Source organism: Lissotriton helveticus, chromosome 5_1 (assembly GCF_964261635.1).
Source record: "Lissotriton helveticus chromosome 5_1, aLisHel1.1, whole genome shotgun sequence".
NCBI classification, from domain to species: domain Eukaryota; kingdom Metazoa; phylum Chordata; class Amphibia; order Caudata; family Salamandridae; genus Lissotriton; species Lissotriton helveticus.
In genome coordinates, this window is record NC_136065.1 from 1,047,209,549 (window position 1) to 1,047,232,367 (window position 22,819).

At 45.2% G+C, this 22,819-nt stretch overlaps 1 protein-coding gene across 1 annotated transcript in view; it reads left to right on the forward strand.

Moving 5' to 3' along the window:
* RRP12 (ribosomal RNA processing 12 homolog) overlaps positions 1-22,819 on the forward strand; it is a 521,209-nt gene that overhangs the window by 114,431 nt on the left and 383,959 nt on the right. Inside the window, exons 10-13 of the mRNA XM_078643584.1 lie at positions 4,678-4,769; positions 8,564-8,675; positions 18,176-18,276; positions 19,191-19,305. Coding sequence (XP_078499710.1) covers positions 4,678-4,769; positions 8,564-8,675; positions 18,176-18,276; positions 19,191-19,305 — 420 coding nt within the window. The remainder of the gene's footprint in view (positions 1-4,677; positions 4,770-8,563; positions 8,676-18,175; positions 18,277-19,190; positions 19,306-22,819) is intronic.

Genomic DNA, 22,819 nt, shown 5'->3' on the forward strand with positions numbered 1-22,819 from the left:
ATAATACTTAGCTTTGAATAAGATTCATTTTTACATGACGGAGTGGCAAACGTGAAAATGCAATTGGGAATACGTGCTAGATTTCCGGCATATCACCTCCTGAGGAGACATGCTTGTTGAGAGAGAGCATAATCCAACGTTGACAAAAGTAACAAACCAAGAATACTGCAAACATGGTACAAGCAAATACATAAAGAAATAACATTGTCCACTGAATACAGGAGTGGGCTCATGTTATTACCACCAAGAGGGTAGGGAAACTACACTGTGCATTAATTAAAAGTCAGGTCTGACAGACTCCATGCTTAGGGTCACCAACATTCAACTCAGTATGCAGACCATCAGGCACAACTTGCCTCTTCGTCAGACAGACTGCTGGCATCATTAATATATTGGACGCTATAGGAAAATACAACAAAAAGAAATTGTGCCACTCCATGCAGGCTTCCATAAGGAATTAGTTAAACCACAGTTACAGAGTGATATTCCTAACAGAGGAAACGAAACCACCAAAAGGAGGGAAACTGCATGCTGCTCAGAACTCCAGGTATCCATAGTGGTTGTCCACCAATCCAGAAACTTCTCCTAAAATACTGGGATAAGGCAAAGTAATAATAATAAAACGGTCGATAATTTCATCAATTCATAAGAATTGAGATTACTGAAAAGAAAATACTGAACTATGTCTCGAAATACAAGAATCTGACAATTAGTTTCATATTGTAACAAGGGTGCTATTTAATGTTCGCTAATAGTAGCTTCATGCGTCTGCTTTTAACCTCTTCTGGCAGTCAAAGTACACTTGCCTCCATTTGGGGTCAACAGTTGTAGAAGATCACTTACTGTGATGTCATAGAAGTCAAAGGACGGAAGTGGTCACTTCTGCTACCCATATAATTTCACGGCATCACGTCCCTGTACTGAATTCTGAAACCACATTCTCCACTTAAATTATTAGGCAATTTCACCAACTGGGATGGCTTATCAGAGAACTCTGGTTTACATTTTTTTCGGAATTATTTATAAGAACAGTGTATCAAAAACAGATTTTTTTCCTGAGCTAAGCCTGTTCAGAAGACTTTGTGAAAAATAAATCAAAAGACTTTGTCTATAATATGCAAATTACCAGGATGAAACCATTTTTTAGAACATATTTTGAACATGGCTGTCCATACCGCATGCAGGGTGACCTTTGAGGAAAGCAACTAAGTTGCTTCCGATACTACTTTATGAAGCCCCGCTCTGTCACAGGGTACAGGAGGAGCATCCAGGGAGAATCAGAAAAGACTATGTGTGGACATCACCTCAACTAAATCACTTCCTTATTCGGCCTGGTGACGTAATGGAAAATTATGGCTCGGCCGGGGGGCGTGCAGATTGTGAAGATATCTCAGATATGCATTGGCCTTGGGCTGAATGTGGGGGGGCTTGCAGGTCTGGGGGGTCCCACTGTGCTGCAGGGGCCGGCGTTACCCCCTGGCCTGTTGAGCACACATGCCAAACGACCTTATTCAGATAGGAGGCTCACGTTTTTTTAAACCAAAAATGGCTTCATTTTAGCTGCCTGCCACCTGAAATTGCCTCTGCTTCAAAAGAAATCAAAAGGGAAAATCTATTCCACGATTTATGCAAAATCTCTCACATTTCTGTTCTAAAATGTTGGGATGTATGGGTAAGGGGACTGGGATACTAGGAATTGTTTAAAGGCCTGAGAGCTGAAGGAAATTCTTTAGGTCCTTTTAGTCACATAGTGCTGGAGAAACCCGCTTCCTGTACTGTGGGGCCAAGGTGTGATGCAATACCTTAAAGAACACCAGAGTATACCTTTACCTGGTGGACAGTATCACCTTTGGTGGACTGTCCGCTTAGTCATCTCGCCGTTGCCTGTCCATGGATCATCTGTCAGTAAACTGAAACTTCCGCTCAATTAACCTAAAACCAATTTATACCCAAAGGAAAGCAAGTGGTGAAGGCAATTATTTTCAGTTCACCAGTAACATACAGCTAGTTTTAATGCATTTCACTAGGTGGTACAGCAATGCTTCTGAAATCTGTAAAATCCCATATCTCGCTTCATTTTAACATTTCGAACATGGTTCTCCTCCCCATAAAAGCAGTGATTGATCAGTGCTTGTGGTAATGTAATTTCACAAGCCATAAATCTTAAGCACATTCTTGCGCTCTCGGCCGGGAGGGGAGCCCGCCGCCATGCTGGTGAACGCATTAAGTAGAAGTGTGTGTGCGCCTTGCAGGTGCGGCGTGTCCTCACCTTGAATTTGGGTTTTGACAGCAGTTTCAGCAGCTCTCTGATCTCGGGGTTTGGCGGTCTGCTCTGCAGCTCCTCAGCCATCTGTAGGTAAGATTGGATTGACACAAAGAACATTAGCACGAGCTTTACTTCAACCAGTGACCAGAGACAGCGAGAATCTATCTTGTCCATGGCGTATTACTTTCCAGTGCGTTCAAACAGAAGCCAGAATGAAGGAAAACAGACTATTAATCACAGGTCTTTCGGCTGGGTTTAGCTTGAGTAATCAGGCCTGTCAGCGGCACAGACAGATCGCATTTGGATTTAGAGCCAGGTAGGGGGCGCTGTGCAAGCACTTCATTTAAGGGAATGGCTCTTTGCGTGCAGACAAAGGACCGCTTGTAAAAACGGCGGGATCAAACCTGGACACTGTCCATAGAAAAAACAGCTTGTGAATGAGGTGGTGAAATGCACACCACTTCCAAAAAGCCACAGTAGCGGTGCTGTTAGGAGCTGGGGTGAGGAAGCAGAGATCTTTTGCAGGCACGCGCTGTTTACACACACAAACCCATGGCACTGCGAGTGATGTGTGAGTGAGAAGGGGCAAGCGCCACGTGGTCTGCAAGGTGAACAGGCGTCTAGGTTTACACCCTGCAGAAAAGTTTCTCGCTAATGAGAAAGATCAAACGTTAGCACATGCATGCTTTACTACTAGCAAGTGTTAAGCGGTTTATTTATAGGCAAAAATAAGTACGAAATAATTCGTACCAGGAGAAGAGAATCTTATGGTCTTTTTAGAGGTTGTACACAAACTGTAAGGAAGCTGCATGCATTTTCTAACCACAACCATGTCAAATGCACATAAATTACAAATCAGAAGTTAAACAGAAACGAGCATTGGCCGCGCGGCCGTTAAAGTGATCTCATGCATGCTTAATGAGGGAGAGAGGGGGGGGGGCGGGTTGCGTGTGTGGATGACGGGAGAGTTAATGAGCCATGACGAGCAGATGGCGGCTGCACGCGTAACTGCAAGTGCTAGGCCAGTAAAAGCTGTGGTAGCACTTTTAAAAGCCCACTTCTAAATGTCTTGCAGTGTAGCACACGCGCTGGCTCAGGCGAGGCCTAAAAATCACCACCATGGTCTGTGTTGGATTCAGACTAGTTGCTGGAGCTGGGTGAGGGGATAGGCTGGCGGGTCTCCTGAGATTATGTAGCATCTCCAGTGGCTGGAAGGAATCTGTACCGTACCGTAGCGTAACTGTGTGCGAGATTAGAGTGGCAAGATGGACAATCACTCAAATCATGAGAAAGACTTCCTTCTTATACAAGCCTAAAGTAGGAAGGTCACAGCAGAGCACTCCAAGTGAGACCTGGTTACCAGGGTCAGTCTTTTTGATTGTTTCACCTACTAAGGTGCATTGATCAGGTGCCACAAGTAATGCAACATACGTTTCTTCTGTGTTTAGTAGGTCTGGCACATTCAGGGGGTTACGGGCATGCAGTTTTCAACATTGGTTGTCGTTAATTGATGACTTGGAGAGCTCAACAATGATTCCACTCGATATCCCATGAAAATGCGGAGAATAATTATTTCTAGTTATCCCTCCTAGCAAAGTCGCTTGACATTTTTATCTGAACTGGCAATGAATTCCAGAGTTTGGCTGTTCGTGTTTCCGGGGTTCTGCTGCTAGCCTATATCATCCAAACTCTAGAAGTTTTCAAAAGCAATGCTGAATTAGATCATTTCCGGTGAGAAGGAAGATATTTTTCAAATTGTATACTTGGGAAGATGGTTCTGGGTCATAGAAAGCTCAGTGTGCTAGGGAGAGGCTCTTTAACTAGACATGTTTCCAAACTGGAAGCTTGTCCAGGTTAGCTAAATGATGGGAAGCAGGATATCTGCTGCTTTGATCAGTCCAGCTGCCCTGTTTTGCACTTTTTGAAATCCAGCCAGCAAGAACTTAGGTAATCCTGCATTACGTGAGTTACCAAAGTCTAGGTGGGACGGTGCTTTTGCCTGATATCGTCTTTCTACATTTGGTAGGTAAAAAAGAGAGGTTTTCTCTGAGAGTTATTGGATCTGTAAATTAGGAAGCTCCTACTTTAGTGATCTGGACACTTAGTGAAAGCGTGCAGTCCAGTATGACTCTTAGGCTCTGGACTGTCTCAGATGAAGAAGGAGATTGTCCTATAGTATATGGCAATCAGGAAACTAAACAAATATCTGCTTTGTTGCCTACCCCTCTGGCATCACTTTTCTCAGTGTTTAGCTGGAGCTCGTTTTCCATCATCCAGTCCGCCGCTGCTGTCATAACATTTTAAATTTTCTTCTGAGTCTACTCCGATTCTCCATCAACTTTATCTAGTTTAGCATTCTTATGTGGCCCTTTAGCATTTGTGCCTGTAATTAACTGTGTGCTTTTTTTTAGGCTTTATATGATTACCTTCCCAGTGAGAATGACCTTCAGCCACTATTGGCATGGTTGGCAGTCATGGAGAAAGCGCATATTCACCTGTCCAGGTAACTCCCTACTAAATGATCTGTATTTCAAATCTGGTTTTCATTTTGCTGGACAGTTTTGTTAGACGTGTATAAATAAAGGTAGTCAAACTTTCTGAAGGGGAAGACTTTTCTTATTGCTTCGCTTATCTTTCCATCCTTGCTCCTCACTAAACTTCCATCTCATTGCCTGTATTGCATCCTAATTTCTCCACCTTTTTATTTGTATCTCTTGTACTTCTTTCTGTTTGTCCATTGACAAAATACCTGTGCAATTCGCTAAATATAAAGATCACATTTTTAATACTTTGTTTAAATCATGCTCTATTACACTTCCTCATCGAATTGCTCTGGTTCAAAATGTATTTCAAATGTTGTGCTCACATTCTTTGAGTCAACTCTCAAAGGGTTTCATAAAAAGGCTAGAGGTCTTGTTCAACATGAAACTGTCTTCTCCGGGTGATTAAAGTAATCAAATGAATGACGTTCTATATGATCATTTTGAGGCAGGTGCAGAATCCGGTTATGTAGAAATGGCCACATAACTTATCTTGGCAAATTGTAAAATCTGTGTCTAGTTTGTCAAAAGAAATAAAACCATAATAGAAGCGTGAGATCCAGTTATGCGGTGTAAGTCTATATTCAGAACCAACAAGTATTGAGGGAATTCTGTATTTGGGCTACTAAACTTGAACACCCTTTTTACTCTCCAAATTGCCTATGTTTTAGAAAGGTACTGAAAATTGCCATGTTCCGACAAGCTTATAAATGTGGCTTGTTGCACACCTTTTGTGCATCTCAATGATCCTCACGTCCTGAAGCCCCTTTTATCCTAGAACTCTTCTTACTAATCCTTGTAACTAATAAACTCCTCCCTCTGCTGTGTAGTCACTGAATTTGGTGTATCAACAGGAGTGTAGCTAGGGTCCAGTCGTCCAGATGCAAGGAAGGAAAGTGATTTTTCGGTGGTTTTGTTTGGTTTAGAAGTTATAAGTGAGTTGCAGAGGATGCACCTTACCCTTTGAATCCAAGTGCATCTGCTCCACTATTCACAGCTGTGCACTGCATATAATCTTATTTTCAGTTGGGTACCAGGTGGTAATGTCTTTTATCCTAAACCAGTGTGATGATTGCCAAATTTGCTACACGTTACACCTTTAGCAACTCTTTGGTGTTAGTCAATTTTGACCGTCACATGTTCATGTTCCAGGTCACTGTCCTGTTCTTTTTGCACTGTGTGAAGCCCTTTCAGTAGGCCATGGGGCAAGCATGAGTTACTGGCCCACTCATGGTGGCTGAGCCCTTTTACTCCCGATGCCCCTGTGCCCGACCTTCTCAAATGGGCTAAGCGCGCCTTCTGCACCTGACTGTTAGGTAGCATCAGACGAGCAGTAAAGGCTCATTTGTGGGAGGGGGAGCACAGATACAGATCCGTGAACACGACTCCTAACTGAACGTGAAGGTAGTGAAAACAGTAAATCAATGCCTAGTCAAATACTTGTTTTCATATTTAAAAAAAAGTATTTTAATTATAATTCTACACATGAAAAGGTAAGCTACCCCTTTGAGGCCGGGGCTCCAGTAGTTGTCAATCCAGTCCCTGTTCTACTAACTTTAGTTCAACGGTTTCTATGTTATAACCCACTCTCTGATGACCACATCCAGGGAATGTAAACTATTAGGCTGTACTCGAGTGCTCCCTTATGACTCCCTTTCGGAGGTTTAGTCACAAGAGTCTACAGGGTAGCAGTACCAATGGTAGTAAGTCCCCTGGGGCCCCAAAGTTCGTGGCATACTTTATTTGATGCCGTGAGTGTCCTCAAGTTAAAAGAAAGGCATGTATATGGCCCCCTTTCAAACACAGTTCGTGCACGGTTTGTGTTTGAAAGTGGGCCATAAACATGCCTTTCTTTTAACCTGAGGACACTCACGGCATTAAATAAAGTATGCTTTTAATGTGAGTGATACCCCATTTTAATTGTGAGAATAATAATAATACTTTTCACGGTTGGGGACCAGTGGGCACTGGGCGACACTAGTATTCTCAGTGGTGTTTGCCACATTTTTTTATTTATTCTCTGTATATCTTCTCTGATTTCCCACCTCTGAGGAATTTCAGTACACACCTTCTCTTTCTCTCTTTTTGTTTGGTCATGAAAGCAACCTATGATGATAAGCGTGGGCATACTGGAGAGTACCTTCCAGCAGCTCCTTGGGTGTGCGTACGTAAAGGTGCTTTCTGGCCTTTCTCACATTTTTTCTGTTGTACACATTATTGTGTTCGTTTTTGGTGGTGGGAGGTGTTCGGGGTAGATTTTAAGGGGTGGGAGGGGGTTGTGTTCGTTTTTTTTAGGGTGTGGGCTGTTCATGTTAGTTTTTAGGGGGTGGGAGGGGTTGGAGTTATTAGGAGGTTGGGGGGTTTGTCTAAGTTTTTAGGGAGTGGGAGGTGGGGGTATGGGGTAGATTTTAAGGAGTGGGAGGGGTTCAGAATAGGTTTTAGGGAGTGGTTTAGCATGCATTCCTTTATCACGAAAATTTGTGGTAAAAGAATGCGTGGTAAAAAACAATGTGGTTGATACCCGGTCGTAGTACAGACCGCGTGGTTTAGAGAGTCGTCTTTGAGGAACTAGTTGTTCCAACATACAACCATTGTAGCGATGTAGATTCCTATGAGCCCACTCTCCTTCCTTATGCGAGCTAATGCTTTACAGGTTTATCACTGCATTCATTCTACTTTCATTCACAATGCACCTATACAGTTTTTACTTTCATGCTCCTCACAACGCCACATATTTCATTCACCCGCTGGGGTGAAAACAGATTCTTAGGTTGAGTCGTTGCCCTGGGACACTGTTGTTTTTTGGAAGGGATCACAAGTTATATTAAAACCAAAGCTTATGCTTCGAAGAAAAAAATCTTACAAACACCCTCACCCAACATTAGATGGCAGGAGTGTGCAGATCATGTTGTATATTAAACTGAAAGTTGCAAGCTGATATTTACACAGTAAGTTACATTTTCCTTCAGTCATATTTGGCTTACACTATTGATCCTATGATTGTAAGTAATTGTGTTGACTCTGCGGAAGTAATTTAACATCGCGTTTATTTGGTGGCGTCCTGCCAAAAGAAGGCAACAAAAAACAAAGGGTTCTATTTCAGGGAAGCATTCTTTGTTTATTTGTATTCTTAAAGTTTATACTCAAACAGAATTTTAAGCTCTGCTTCTTTGTGTGCATTATATATGTATTTATGAGTTTTATATAGCTCCCCACAAGACCACTTCAGGGCACTATTCTGCTCGCATGTTGAATGTGGGACATGATCCTTTTAGTTAAATCTCACTCTCTACCAAAGGGGCTGTAATTGTTTTCAAAGACCAGTCTAAATAAGTCAGTTTGAGTTTCCTGAAGTGCGACTAGTTGGGATAGCCTTGCATCCATGCAAGTCTCTACAGTTGTTATTTTTCTGTACTAATTTATTGGTGAACTTTTACTGTGTTTGGCCAAGTTATAGTTTGTACAATGTTGCAGGTTTTCCTTTTCACCAGATTAGCACCACCTTGCACTTTGCACTTTGCAAGTTGGGATACGTGCTGCTTTGTACCTACATATGAAAGGTGCAGCGAATTCTATTACCTACTTCATTGAATCTCAGCTATTTATTAAAAACAATCGTGTGCTCTGTTAAGTAGAATGAATAGTGCCAAAGATGTACATGTCCATCAGGTATTTCTGACAGTAGTACAATACTGCTTGAATAACCTGTTTGAATTTAAAGTGGACCCCATTTAACATTTCTTTTTTTCTCATTAAGTTTGCAGAGTGACATGTGCCTTGGGCACCTTCCTCGTCTTTTTACTACTGCTGTGAACTGCTTCCTTTCGCCTCACACCCAGGTCGTGTCTGCCTCTGCAAAGGCTTTGAAGGTACTAACATTTTAGTCAAATTATTGAAAATAAATACACTCCACCTTTGAAGAAGTCCTGTACAGACAAAAACCGATCAATAACGGTCAGACCAAAAACCTGGGGGGGGGGGGGACCATACAAAAAGAGGCGTTTCCTTATAAGTGTTTTTAGCATTGATGCGAAGATTGTATCTAGGTAAACTCTCTCCTAGTGAGTCATTTATAATTAATATAATTCATTATCAGTGGTTTGAAAACTGCTAGAACTAGGTATTTTCTCTGCTCGGCTCAGAGAGCGTTTTCAATGGTGTTGGAGGGTGTTTAGGAAATGCTGGCACTGTTTAATTGCGCTCTTCTGTGGGTGAAGTTGATCTGTTAGTACAATAAATTATATATGCTGAATCTATGAAATGTTTATGCCCACATTTTGAGAGAACCTATTTTACAGTGCTGTACAAATGTGGTCTGATTTAGTCTTATATGATTTAACCTTATGTGAGCCCATAAGATGGGTCTGATGTGTGCCCAGCCTCAAGAGAGCTACTTAGAGGACATTTATTCACTTACACTGTGAGAAGTTGGCCTGGTAGGGGATGTTTCCAATTCTGGAACCACCTACTACCTGACCAAACAATCCCTTATGGTGTCTGGTTGTAAGTCAACCTTATTAGACAAGCTATCCTAGGGGTAGCATGGACTAAGCAGCCTAAAGGCTTAACTTAAGAGGTCGTGTTAAGCGAGCTGTTTTACCACATACAATCCTGTAATACCAAATGAAAGGACACCACACAAGTATATATTATAAAAATATATGTGTTTATTACTAAAAACAATCCCCAGTATTCTTTATGAATAAAGGGGCACAAGCGTTAAATCAAAAGCACTGTTTAAACATACAAAGTTGCACAATTATGGATGAGGGCAGGGGGCCACTCAAACCATATACTAAACAAGTGGTATAAGAGATGCCACTCGAGCAGTGGTTAGGCCTAGGGCCTAGGGAATCGCTGGGAGCAGTCAGGACAAGCAATGCTGAAGTCGGGAATGGCCCTCGGGATTCGGGAGATGTGCGGAAAGCGCACGCACGCACCAATGTTAACCAATGGTGCGTAAAAGTTGTAAAGTTAAAGGACACTTCCGCTGAACCTAGAGGAACAAAACTTAACACACAGACCCTAGAGGTGTGCACCAGTGTGGGAACACCGGCGGAGCAAAGTTACCTCACCCACAGGAAGTGGGTGCACAGGGTCGAAGTGGCGTCGGGTTCTGACTCGCAGGCTCTTGGTGCTTGAAGCTGAAAGGGCTGCAGGCGGGTTAAAGATGAAGTGTCCGGTGGAGTCCAAGGGTGGACTCAAGTTGTAGAGTACCTGAAAGCAGAGGGGACAGAGTCTGGGTCACTCAGCAGTGACCAGGGTGGAACCAGGACGGAACCAGGCAATGTCGGGCGCAATCAGGTGGTCGTCGAGGAGCTTCTCTCCGCTGTCACGTGGGCTCTGGGGCATCTGCGACGTCCAGGAGCAGGTCACGATCTGTCCCACGCAGGCTCTCACCGTCGGTGTAGTCGGCTTCAAGTTTGGAGCAAACAAGCCTTGGCAAGAGCAATCCACGCGGGATCGGAAGATTGCTTCTCACTCGGACCAGGAAGGTCAGAGTCGGGGCTCCTTTTCAGGGGAGCTGGTGTGGATCTGGAGCAACCAGATTCACGAGTCTTCTTAGTTAGTTCGTCGGCACAGGGACCACTAGCCAGCTGGCAAGTGACCGGGCCAACGCGTTGAGCCAAATAGAGCCAAAGGGCCCCACGCAGCACTCGTCGAGTGTGGAGGGCTGAACTTCGGCTCAGGAGCAGCTCAGGGTGGGGGCTTCTCAAACCCGGTGCACAGCTTCGAGGATCACTCGTGGGCTGCACGGTCAGCGTCTCGTGGTCAATTCAAGATGGCGTGCCCCACGCTTCCGGTCGCCTCCACGGGTCTCAGCTTTGCAGGGACTGTGGATCGGGCTGTTAGAAGGCAGGCAGGCTTGATCTCGTCGATCTCAGTCGCTCGAGTTCCGGCGGGAACTGCAACTAAGTAGACGTCGAGGGCTGGATGGTGCCTGCTGCTGCAGGGTGGTCACTCCTTGACCACAAGGGAGATTATTCGGGCTTCCACGTTGAGATGGAGGGCGAAGGGTCCAGAATTTCGTTTCAAATGTTTCTTCCAGGAAATCTGATGTGCATTGGCACTGCTCCCACTCTTATTCGAATCTGGGGGGCGTGATTACCTGCTAGGTCCACCCCTATGGGTGGAACCCAGGAAGTGGGTGGATACACCCCCTTCCTTTGATCCAGGCCGCCCTGGCACGAGGGCTGGAGTGCCCCAGAACCGGTTTGGCCGGATTATGCAAGGGGCAGCCTTGTGCGCCCCAGGCAGTGTCTGGTTTCTTTCAAACCTCCCTGCTACAATCCACTATCTCCTGTCTGGAGGGCGGTGACACCCTCCTGTGACAGGAAACCCTTTGTCCAGGACCCCTTTGGCTGAGTTTCGGTCAGCTACAGGGGTCCAGACATTTGTCTGTGGCAGAGGCATCCATTTTGTGGATCTAAGGTCTTTGGAGAAATTAACCGCGTTTCAGTAAAGCAACATGTCTTACCCCTCTAGAGGGGTGGAATGCCATCCCCGTCGCCAGAACTGGCGAGGGGATGGTATTCCAAATCGTATGACACCTTACACGACATGTTTTGATAAAGCCAAACCAAAGTTGCTATTTAACCGCGAGGATTATAAGGCACTTAAGAGTATATGGTATGGCATTATCCTGAAACAGCCTAGGGAGTTGTTCCCGACAGCTGCAGACAGGCTCAGCTCATGCTAGAGCTCCATCTCACATAAAACCACGCACTCAGCCTCCAGGATTGATGAGGCCTTTCCATAGGAGTGGCTCACAGGTTTACATGTGTCCAGATATAGGTTTAGATATAGGTATACTATATCTAAGCAAGGGGAGTTTACACCACCTTACCCCAGCTGAGTGATCAGCCAGTTGTGTCAATTTAAGAACCAGCCAGGGGTGGCAAAAGATATGCTGCAGCCCCTGGTAGGCCTTGGTGGCCCCTATGCCCTGGGCACCTATAGTGCATTATACAGGGGCTGACAAGGAGTCCATTTCCAATTGTGGTATGTACCTAGGGTACATGGAATCCATTTTACAGAGAGAGCAGATGGCCTGGGGCCCTGATTAGCAGGGAACCAGGTCAACTAAGTCAAAAAACCAGCTAAACACAGGCAAAAAATCTGGGGTAACCATAGTCAGGTAGCCACCTTCCTACATAACCCCCCCCCAAACGAAAGGAGATAAGGCTATCCTTGGCCAGGTAAGCCTATATTGCCTGAGTGGCCATATAAGGAAGTACCTGCACTAGCATGGGTACCCCCTGTCTCATGGTCCACTAAGCAGTCCCTCACCCTTTGGGTATTAGAGGGTCTCCACCATAGGGAATCACTACCTTGGGTGTGTTTATGCAAAGTTAAAGGCTGGTTTGGATATGGAGTTTTGAAGTGAGGCTCTACTAAGTTAGGGCTTGGCTTCCTCCAATTATCTTCCACCATGTGTGCCTTTCTTTCTTTAACTGAGTTGCACTGTGCTCTCAGGGTCAACCTCTGGCTACCTAAAGCTGGAGGCTGGGTCCCTCTGTTTGGCTTGCTGGAGGGACAGTTCAGGTTTGGGCCCTTTGGGTCCCAGGTTTGGCTGTGCCCAACAGAATCCATCTGTGGGAGGTCCCTAACTGTTTTTAAGGGGGCTCCCTCAGGAGTTTTTAAAGTTTTCACCTCACTAGGGCTACTAGTTTTGGTGCCCCTAATCTGTTGATGGGGGTGCTTTATTTGACAGGGGGCCCTCTGGGTCTCACTGTCCTTCTGGTCCTCTGCAGCCCTGGGCTGGCTAAGGCAAGGGAGAGAGGGGCAGGTTACCTGCTCCAGACTGGGTCCCACCTGAGAAGGGTCCACTGACATCAGAGGTTCTGTCAGGCTAGGCCCAACCACCTCTGGGGCAGTTCCTTCATCCGGGGTAAGATCAGTTCCCTGAGGAGGCTGATCCTGTCCTAAAGTCTGGTGAGGGGGAGATTTCTCTTCCTCCTCCATGCTCTCAGTTTGTGTGGAGTTATCCATCATTGCAGGCTTCACAACACACATATCAGTTTGAGTTTGGGCTGTGGCCATCACAGCCCCACCAACCTTTTCAGGAGGAGACTCAGTTTGGGTTTCTGCTGTTATCATAACAGCTTTGCTATTCTGTTCAGGAAGAGCTTTTGCTAAAGATGGGGCAGAGAGTTTCTCAGCCCTACCAACCTTTTCAGGAAGGACATCTTGAATTGGGGCTGTAGCCATTACAGCCTCACTAACCTTTCCATTGGAATTCACCATTCTAGAATGGGTTTCCTGTTCAACCTCAGCCCAGGCTGAGATCTCCAAATCATTACCAAGTAGGCAGTCTACAGGCAAGTTTGGTGACACTGCCACTCTCTTTGGGCCAATGACACCTCCCCAGCTGAGACTTACTACTGCCATGGGATGATTTGTTTGGATTCCATCAATGTTTGTAACCTGGTATGTGGCACCAGGTAAAAGTTGCTTAGAGGGGACTATGCCATCAGCCACCATGGTGATGCTAGCCCCTGTGTCTCTAAAAGCTTCAACTTTCAAACCATTGATGATGGGTTCTTGTCTATACTTGCTCAGAGTATTTGGGCAAGCAGAGAAGTTGGCAAACCCCATGCCAGTCTCATAAACAAGATCATTGGGTGATGGGGACCTGGATAGGCCAGGGTCCACCTGAGCTCCAACAGTAAACCCACCCAGATTCCTGGGTGTGCTTCCACTTCCTGGGGGATTACTGCTGACAGTAACAGGAGGTGTTGAAGCTGGCTTTGGAGGTATATTTTCTTTATTGTTATTCTTGGGACAACAGTTGTCTGTTTTGTAATGCCCAACCTGTTTACAGGGATAACAATAAGGCTTTTTCTCAGTTGAAGAAGTGTCTTGGGACCCACCCCCATCCTTGGAGTTTTGGGGCCCTGGGGAAGTCTTTTCTTTATTTTTATCCCCACCCTTATCTTGAGGCTTGGTAGACTCCTTCTTCTGGTTACTGTCCTGATTCTTAGGCCTAATCCTGGTTCTGACCCACTTGTCTGCCTTTTTTCCCAATTCTTGGGGAGAGGTCAGATCAGAGTCCACCAGGTGCTGGTGTAAGAGCTGGTTCTGACAATTACTTAGGATCTGCTCCCTCATAATCAAATTATACAATCCTGTAAAGTCATGTACTTTGCTGCCATGTAGCCAACCCTCCAGAGCCTTAGTAGCACAATCTACAAAATCAGTCCAGTCCTGAGTCTGTGTCTTCTGGGTATCTCTGAACTTCAACCTGTACTGTTCAGTGGTTAAGCCAAACCCATCTATCAGAACACTCTTCAGGACTTTGTAATTGTTTGCATCCTCATGTCTAACAGTGAGGAGCTTATCTCTCCCTTTCTCTGAAAAGGAGTACCATAAGATTGTTGCCCACTGTTCCTCAGGAACCTGCTGTACCATGCAGGCTCTCTCAAGAGCAGTTATCCACTTGTGGATGTCATCCCCTTCCTTGTAGGGGGGCACAATCTTTGTCAGGTTTCTACTATCATAGGACCTGGGTTTCTCTTTAGGAATATTGCTGCCACCAGTGGCATCTAAGCCACACAATTTTTTCTCTCTTGCCAAGGCAAGTTTAGCTTGAGCTAAGGTAAGTCTAGCTTGACTCAGGGCTACCTCCTCTCTCTCTATCTGGAGTTTGACAGCCCTCATTCTAGCCCTATGCTCAGCTTTCTGAGAAGCAGTCATGCCTCTCTCTGATTCTCTGGAGGCACTAGAAATATGAGAGTCCCCTGAGGGAGATCTCACTCTTCTGTTGCCTGGGAGAATCCCATGGTGGGTTCTGGGGAGGTGCTGGCCCTCTCCATTCCCCAGTAGGTCCAAGTTGGCCTGGCTAAGCCTGGCAACTGGAACCTGGCTACCCTGATCCTGAACTTCTAAGTCCTCAACTTCTGAGTCCTCATCTAAGTCATCATCATCATCCTCCTCCTGAGGGAGATCAGTTACAGGGGGGTTCCCTCCATTTCCTGTTTCTAGGGAAGCTTCCTTCGCCTTCTCTAAGTCATCCTGTTCTAGGATTTCTACCAGGATTTGGCAGGTGGGGCTTCTGCCCCTTTTTAACCCTCTTGCTTTGCACAAGGCAATCAAGTCTCTACGGGTTAACTTGTCATATCCAAAAGTTGCCTGGGTAAGGTCAACTGTCACAGGATTAGACCCTGAGACTTTTCCTGTGTCAGACATGGTTACTAGTGAGGTGTAAGTGGTGCACTTACCTACACTAAGTGTTTTCCTACTGTACCTTGCTAGTGAGTTGTAGTCAGGGTGTGCTAATCCCTTTAATCTACAACTACTAAGTTCAGTAGAACTTAATATGCTAAGCTTTTGATTTATATGTACCTAGAGGTACTTGATGTGATCTTTCAATTTGATATAAAGATTGCAATGGTAAAACAACAGCAAGCTCAAATCCGCACCGCTGCTCACCAATGTGAGAAGTTGGCCTGGTAGGGGATGTTTCCAATTCTGGAACCACCTACTACCTGACCAAACAATCCCTTATGGTGTCTGGTTGTAAGTCAACCTTATTAGACAAGCTATCCTAGGGGTAGCATGGACTAAGCAGCCTAAAGGCTTAACTTAAGAGGTCGTGTTAAGCGAGCTGTTTTACCACATACAATCCTGTAATACCAAATGAAAGGACACCACACAAGTATATATTATAAAAATATATGTGTTTATTACTAAAAACAATCCCCAGTATTCTTTATGAATAAAGGGGCACAAGCGTTAAATCAAAAGCACTGTTTAAACATACAAAGTTGCACAATTATGGATGAGGGCAGGGGGCCACTCAAACCATATACTAAACAAGTGGTATAAGAGATGCCACTCGAGCAGTGGTTAGGCCTAGGGCCTAGGGAATCGCTGGGAGCAGTCAGGACAAGCAATGCTGAAGTCGGGAATGGCCCTCGGGATTCGGGAGATGTGCGGAAAGCGCACGCACGCACCAATGTTAACCAATGGTGCGTAAAAGTTGTAAAGTTAAAGGACACTTCCGCTGAACCTAGAGGAACAAAACTTAACACACAGACCCTAGAGGTGTGCACCAGTGTGGGAACACCGGCGGAGCAAAGTTACCTCACCCACAGGAAGTGGGTGCACAGGGTCGAAGTGGCGTCGGGTTCTGACTCGCAGGCTCTTGGTGCTTGAAGCTGAAAGGGCTGCAGGCGGGTTAAAGATGAAGTGTCCGGTGGAGTCCAAGGGTGGACTCAAGTTGTAGAGTACCTGAAAGCAGAGGGGACAGAGTCTGGGTCACTCAGCAGTGACCAGGGTGGAACCAGGACGGAACCAGGCAATGTCGGGCGCAATCAGGTGGTCGTCGAGGAGCTTCTCTCCGCTGTCACGTGGGCTCTGGGGCATCTGCGACGTCCAGGAGCAGGTCACGATCTGTCCCACGCAGGCTCTCACCGTCGGTGCAGTCGGCTTCAAGTTTGGAGCAAACAAGCCTTGGCAAGAGCAATCCACGCGGGATCGGAAGATTGCTTCTCACTCGGACCAGGAAGGTCAGAGTCGGGGCTCCTTTTCAGGGGAGCTGGTGTGGATCTGGAGCAACCAGATTCACGAGTCTTCTTAGTTAGTTCGTCGGCACAGGGACCACTAGCCAGCTGGCAAGTGACCGGGCCAACGCGTTGAGCCAAATAGAGCCAAAGGGCCCCACGCAGCACTCGTCGAGTGTGGAGGGCTGAACTTCGGCTCAGGAGCAGCTCAGGGTGGGGGCTTCTCAAACCCCGGTGCACAGCTTCGAGGATCACTCGTGGGCTGCACGGTCAGCGTCTCGTGGTCAATTCAAGATGGCGTGCCCCACGCTTCCGGTCGCCTCCACGGGTCTCAGCTTTGCAGGGACTGTGGATCGGGCTGTTAGAAGGCAGGCAGGCTTGATCTCGTCGATCTCAGTCGCTCGAGTTCCGGCGGGAACTGCAACTAAGTAGACGTCGAGGGCTGGATGGTGCCTGCTGCTGCAGGGTGGTCACTCCTTGACCACAAGGGAGATTCTTCGGGCTTCCACGTTGAGATGGAGGGCGAAGGGTCCAGAATTTCGTTTCAAATGTTTCTTCCAGGAAATCTGATGTGCATTGGCACTGCTCCCACTCTTATTCGAATCTGGGGGGCGTGATTACCTGCTAGGTCCACCCCTATGGGTGGAACCCAGGAAGTGGGTGGATACACCCCCTTCCTTTGATCCAGGCCGCCCTGGCACGAGGGCTGGAGTGCCCCAGAACCGGTTTGGCCGGATTATGCAAGGGGCAGCCTTGTGCGCCCCAGGCAGTGTCTGGTTTCTTTCAAACCTCCCTGCTACAATCCACTATCTCCTGTCTGGAGGGCGGTGACACCCTCCTGTGACAGGAAACCCTTTGTCCAGGACCCCTTTGGCTGAGTTTCGGTCAGCTACAGGGGTCCAGACATTTGTCTGTGGCAGAGGCATCCATTTTGTGGATCTAAGGTCTTTGGAGAAATTAACCGCGTTTCAGTAAAGCAACATGTCTTACCCCTCTAGAGGGGTGGAATGCCATCCCCGTCGCCAGAACTGGCGAGGGGATGGTATTCCAAATCGTATGACACCTTACACGACATGTTTTGATAAAGCCAAACCAAAGTTGCTATTTAACCGCGAGGATTATAAGGCACTTAAGAGTATATGGTATGGCATTATCCTGAAACAGCCTAGGGAGTTGTTCCCGACAGCTGCAGACAGGCTCAGCTCATGCTAGAGCTCCATCTCACATAAAACCACGCACTCAGCCTCCAGGATTGATGAGGCCTTTCCATAGGAGTGGCTCACAGGTTTACATGTGTCCAGATATAGGTTTAGATATAGGTATACTATATCTAAGCAAGGGGTGTTTACACCACCTTACCCCAGCTGAGTGATCAGCCAGTTGTGTCAATTTAAGAACCAGCCAGGGGTGGCAAAAGATATGCTGCAGCCCCTGGTAGGCCTTGGTGGCCCCTATGCCCTGGGCACCTATAGTGCATTATACAGGGGCTGACAAGGAGTCCATTTCCAATTGTGGTATGTACCTAGGGTACATGGAATCCATTTTACAGAGAGAGCAGATGGCCTGGGGCCCTGATTAGCAGGGAACCAGGTCAACTAAGTCAAAAAACCAGCTAAACACAGGCAAAAAATCTGGGGTAACCATAGTCAGGTAGCCACCTTCCTACATACACCCTCTTTTGAACTGCTAATTTCTTGTGAAAATAGTTTTTTACACACCTTGCTAACGTGATTTTTATCAAGTAAAACTCATTTTATGTAAACTGATGAACGTTAGCTGCAAATCGGAAATGTAACTTGTAGCACAGTGTGCCCCTCTTGTTTGAGTACATGGCATAATTGTTTTTTACCTTGTTTAATCTGCAGGTCCTGTTAAAGGAATGTGTTGCAACTTGCATTGCTGATATTGGTGTATTCTCCTCGACTCCAAAATCTGGACCTGCTTTTTATATCTGCAAAATGTTCAGGTGAAAAACACTTGTGTTTAGGGGAAGCATGGGCTTGGTAATTTCCTCTTTTTGGTACCATGAACAGAACATGTTTCAAGTCGCGTGTTTTTAACTTTTTATAGACCTTCCTCTATAACATTCTGACGTTGTTTGGTAAGGACACTTGTGTCATATTTAAGAGTCAAGAAGCTGCTAGATGGACATTTTACCCACATTAGTTTCAGTAGTGTCTTCTCCATATTACTTTATATGCTCAATTCTGACTAGTACCAAACATTGCACTGCTTGGTTACTGTGGCTGATGTGTATGAGATGCGCTACATCATGTAAGTTGGGGAGGTAGCAAATCAAATTCTTTTCATGAGCTGGCTATTGTACATTGTCCCTAACGAGAGTGACCACATGAATATCATTGTGGGGATTGTAAGACCAGGTATATTGTGGATAGCCAACATTTGGAGTCCTTCCTTTTGCGTTACTCAGTCCCTTTGTCTCCTCTTTTCAAGTTCTCAGTTTTGTTCAAATTGTTCAGTATTTTCTCTATGCTCTTATGAACTTGTGGCGAACACGGCATCTCCTAGGGCACTGGACTCTTGTGGGTTTCCCATAAGCACCTCTTTGAAGCAGTGCCATTCTTGGGGAGAGTCTGCGTATCATTTATAAGGTGTGCTACAGATTATAGGGCTCTATCTTTTAAACCATTAATCTTGTCTGATCAGATCTGAAAGAATACACTGTTTAGTGTTGCATCCTACTTTTGTTTTGGGAGGCAATCTCATCTTAGTGTAATGCAGGCTTTAGTCTTGAACTCCTACTATCCTGATTCGCGATATTACAATTACGTATTCCTATTTGAATTTAATTGGCTTTGATTTGTTCACATTGTACCATATCAAGTCATACTCATTCTGCATCTATTTTCCGTGTTGTAGAGCTGTTGAAGAAGGCTTGACGTACAAATTCCATGCCTCCTGGGCTTTCGTACTTCAGGTACTGGGGGCGTTTTTCGAGGTTGCTGGGAAGCAAGGCCATCCAGTCATGAAGAAGGTAAAATACCACTAATGCTCAGCTTGAATACTGAGCACGTTCTTTTTCACCCTTCCTTATTCTAAATATGTGCTGTTGCAGTGGTGCACTTCCTCTGATCAGACTGTTGAGTATTGCTGGGTCACATTGAATTTACCCCTGCAAAGGGCCACATTGAAGTATTGTGCATTAGACCTTGGAACAAGGAGAGACTTAGCTGATTAATCCCTTCTCTTGCAACAAAGCTTGGAGTGCAACAAATGTACTTGTAACATTAATTGACAGAGTGAAAGGCCTGTTCAAGTATGCGTGCAGAGTTTTCAAACATCAGATGTAAAACAAGATTAACCAAACAAGTAAAAGATTTAATTGCTGTTGTTGGAACAATTAACTACAATTTACTTTGAGTTCTGTAGCCTAGGGGTATCTTTGGAAGTTTTGTATAAGGCGCAGCAATCATGTTTATTTTAGATAAAATGAAAAAACTTAGGTGCGAAAAGATGTCTAGCCATTATTCATAGTGTTTGAATGTCACAAATTCAAGAATGACTATCAGATTATATTAATTATATTACTGGACGGCCAGTGAGAAGATACTTGCAGAGAGGCAAATCCTTCCTTGTTACAGTTTGCCGTTTTAACAATGTTTTTGTGAAAGCTGCACTCGTTTAACCATCTGGAACAGTATTCCTGATTTCATTTGTATTTTGCATGGCATGGAATAATGTGACAATCGACCGCCCAGGTCCAGTTTCTATGATATTGGGCTAAATGGGGTTATTGTAAATCAAATATTATGAGATCTAAAAGTGCATCTGAAAGCCACATTATGTAGCTCAGTAGTCCCAAATGGCACACATGGGACAACAGGCTATATTGCTAATTATAGTACTGTATTTCTGTAAATAAGAATCCACGCATTTGACAGGGATTGTGATAATCAGGAGATTTGGTGAGAATTATGCTTTCCTTGTTTCTTTTGGAACTTTTCCTTTAACTAAGCTATCGTATTCTAATTACGACACCTGAGTTTTTGCTGTCAAAATAATTACTTTTCCATTAAGCTGCTAGAAACCACATATTGGCCCCACCAGTTAATTAAATTACGATAGAACTTTATGAACCCAGCTACTAACATCCTCTGAAACCAGAAACTTAAAAACGAAATCATCATCTTCTTCATATAGGGAGTGCAAAAAATCTGTATTGCCAAATAAGTGTATGGTTCTAATAGAACAACCCTTAGAGACAACTGCTGCCTCTTGTACCCAACAGTGACTATTGAGTCCATTGCATCAGCCAATGAACAGGTTGCAAGGAATCCAACAACGTAAATTGACAATAGCCTGCTATAATGAGAAGTACCCGAGTCACAAAACTGACTCCTTTCTTTCAAAAAGATTATTAACCCATTTGAGTACAGAATAACCACACATTTGCAGGCCTTACTGGGAATGATATTTGTCTTTAAAAAGTGCTTCAGCTTACTTCCAACCCACACAAGGCCCACTGTCTCCTTGACAGATGCTAACCGTCTTCTGCCCATACCATGCTACTGAAAATACCTTCCTTTTATTATAGTACAGAATGCCCATCATTGACAACAATATCCCCTCACACTTTTTGACCTCTAGCCCGCGTTTATAGTCCACAACATTCTCCTACACCACCTGTGCACTTCTTCACTGAAGGTCTGAAACCACTAGTCCTAAAGAGTTTGATTCATTTTGCGCAATTGCAAACCGAGATGAGACCTATTCTTCATCCTCTTACCTCCCCAAGGCACATGATTCCAGTACAGTACTGCAGAACTCCTGCACACATGTACGCCTCTCACCTACACATATACTACAGCAGTCTACCTAAACAATAATAAAACAAACAGGACCAGTTCTCACAATCTCAGATGTCCTCAAACCAATATAGCCACAGATGAAGAAACTTACCTTAGGTTAATTAAGTCTTAGACTGCGTTTCTACTCAGAGGTTCTACCCCCAGAGCTTCTACCCCTGCTGTTATCGCAAAAAGCTAGACACACGCCAACCTGTTTCCACATTCTTCAGAGAAAGTGTTCTCTTTGACAGAACGTTCTAATATGTGAGAATAACCTTGGATATGATCTTAACCTGAAACCTTTCCGCCTAGATATTGGAGACCTCACAATGTGACTAAGAGAACACACTAAATACATAGTGTACCAAAATAAGGTACACTGTGCAGAGTCTTAACAACCCCTATTGGTTTACAGAGGCAAATATGATAACACTAAATGCTCTCATTTGTGGTAGTGTGGGCAAACAGTTTCCAGTGCTTAATTTGTAAAATATTTAGTACCAGGGCCCTGACCAGGGGGCCACTGCAGCTTGCAGCACCCATCGCCCCTGTCATCCCTGCCAAAACAACTACTAACCATCTCTCTCACCTGCAAATGCAACAGTTCAGATTATTTCAGGTCCACACAGCTAAAGGAATGGCTGGGGAGGCAAGTAATAGTAATTGTTTAATGTATAATGTATGCAAATACAACTGTTGTTCTGTTCATCTCCAAATTAGATGAGCAGCGCCACCGTGTGGCAGACTGTCATAAGAGAAGTGTTGACAATTAAGTGACGTGCTGAGCACCGGAAACCAAATAAGTGCGGGTTCTGAGCACCGGAAACCAACGGCTCAAATGAAGCACTAGAGGCTTATCAGAGGGTAGTGTTTGAGCGTTTGTTGTATTCACAGAGGCAATAAATGAGACGCACACAAGAATAAATCTGAAACAAATGTATTAAAGTAATTCATATTTTTATGTAAATATTGAGGCCAAGAACTTTATCAAGTAAGTTCTTTTTAAATTTTTTTTTTTTTTTTTTACAGAGAAATAAAATGTTCACTTAAATGTGAAAGTATGCAGCAATCCTTTCGTAGGGGGGAAAATAACATATGTTGCGTACAGTTAGTTACGGTTGATTTCTGGGAGTCTCCTTCTGGACTTAGGGTAGTAGGAGGCCAAGGTCCAAAGTACCACCAGCAGTTACTCGTTACCTGCCCAGGGGTTTCTGGGTGCAGAGGTGCTGTTGGTGGAGAAAAGGGGTGAGGGGCACCTAAAAACAGGCCTTAGAGGGGTACTTGGGGACCAATCAAGGAGCTCCCAACAGGGGGCTCTGGTCACACGAGTCTTGGGAGCAAGGGTTCTTGGGAACCTGGGCTGGAGCGCTTGGGTGCCGAGTAAATGGGTTGGCTGGGTTCTGTTCATTAAAGGCCCTCACAGTTGTCGGTCTCGCCGGTTGAGTGTGCAGAAATCAGGACAGTGGGCCACTCTGGAAGTGGGTTTCTATGGTGCTGATGCCCATTGACAGCTGCTCCGTCTCGTTGCTGTTATCCTGACGGGACTTAAACAGGCCTGGGTTGCTTCAAGGGGCCCGGTACCATGGGTATTGGTGCTGTGTGGCTCTGGTCGGTCCTTGTGTCCTCTCACTGAGAGGGAGCGGGCAGATCTGATCTTCGGGAGAACATGTACATATTCCTTTGTGGCTGCTACATCTGGCT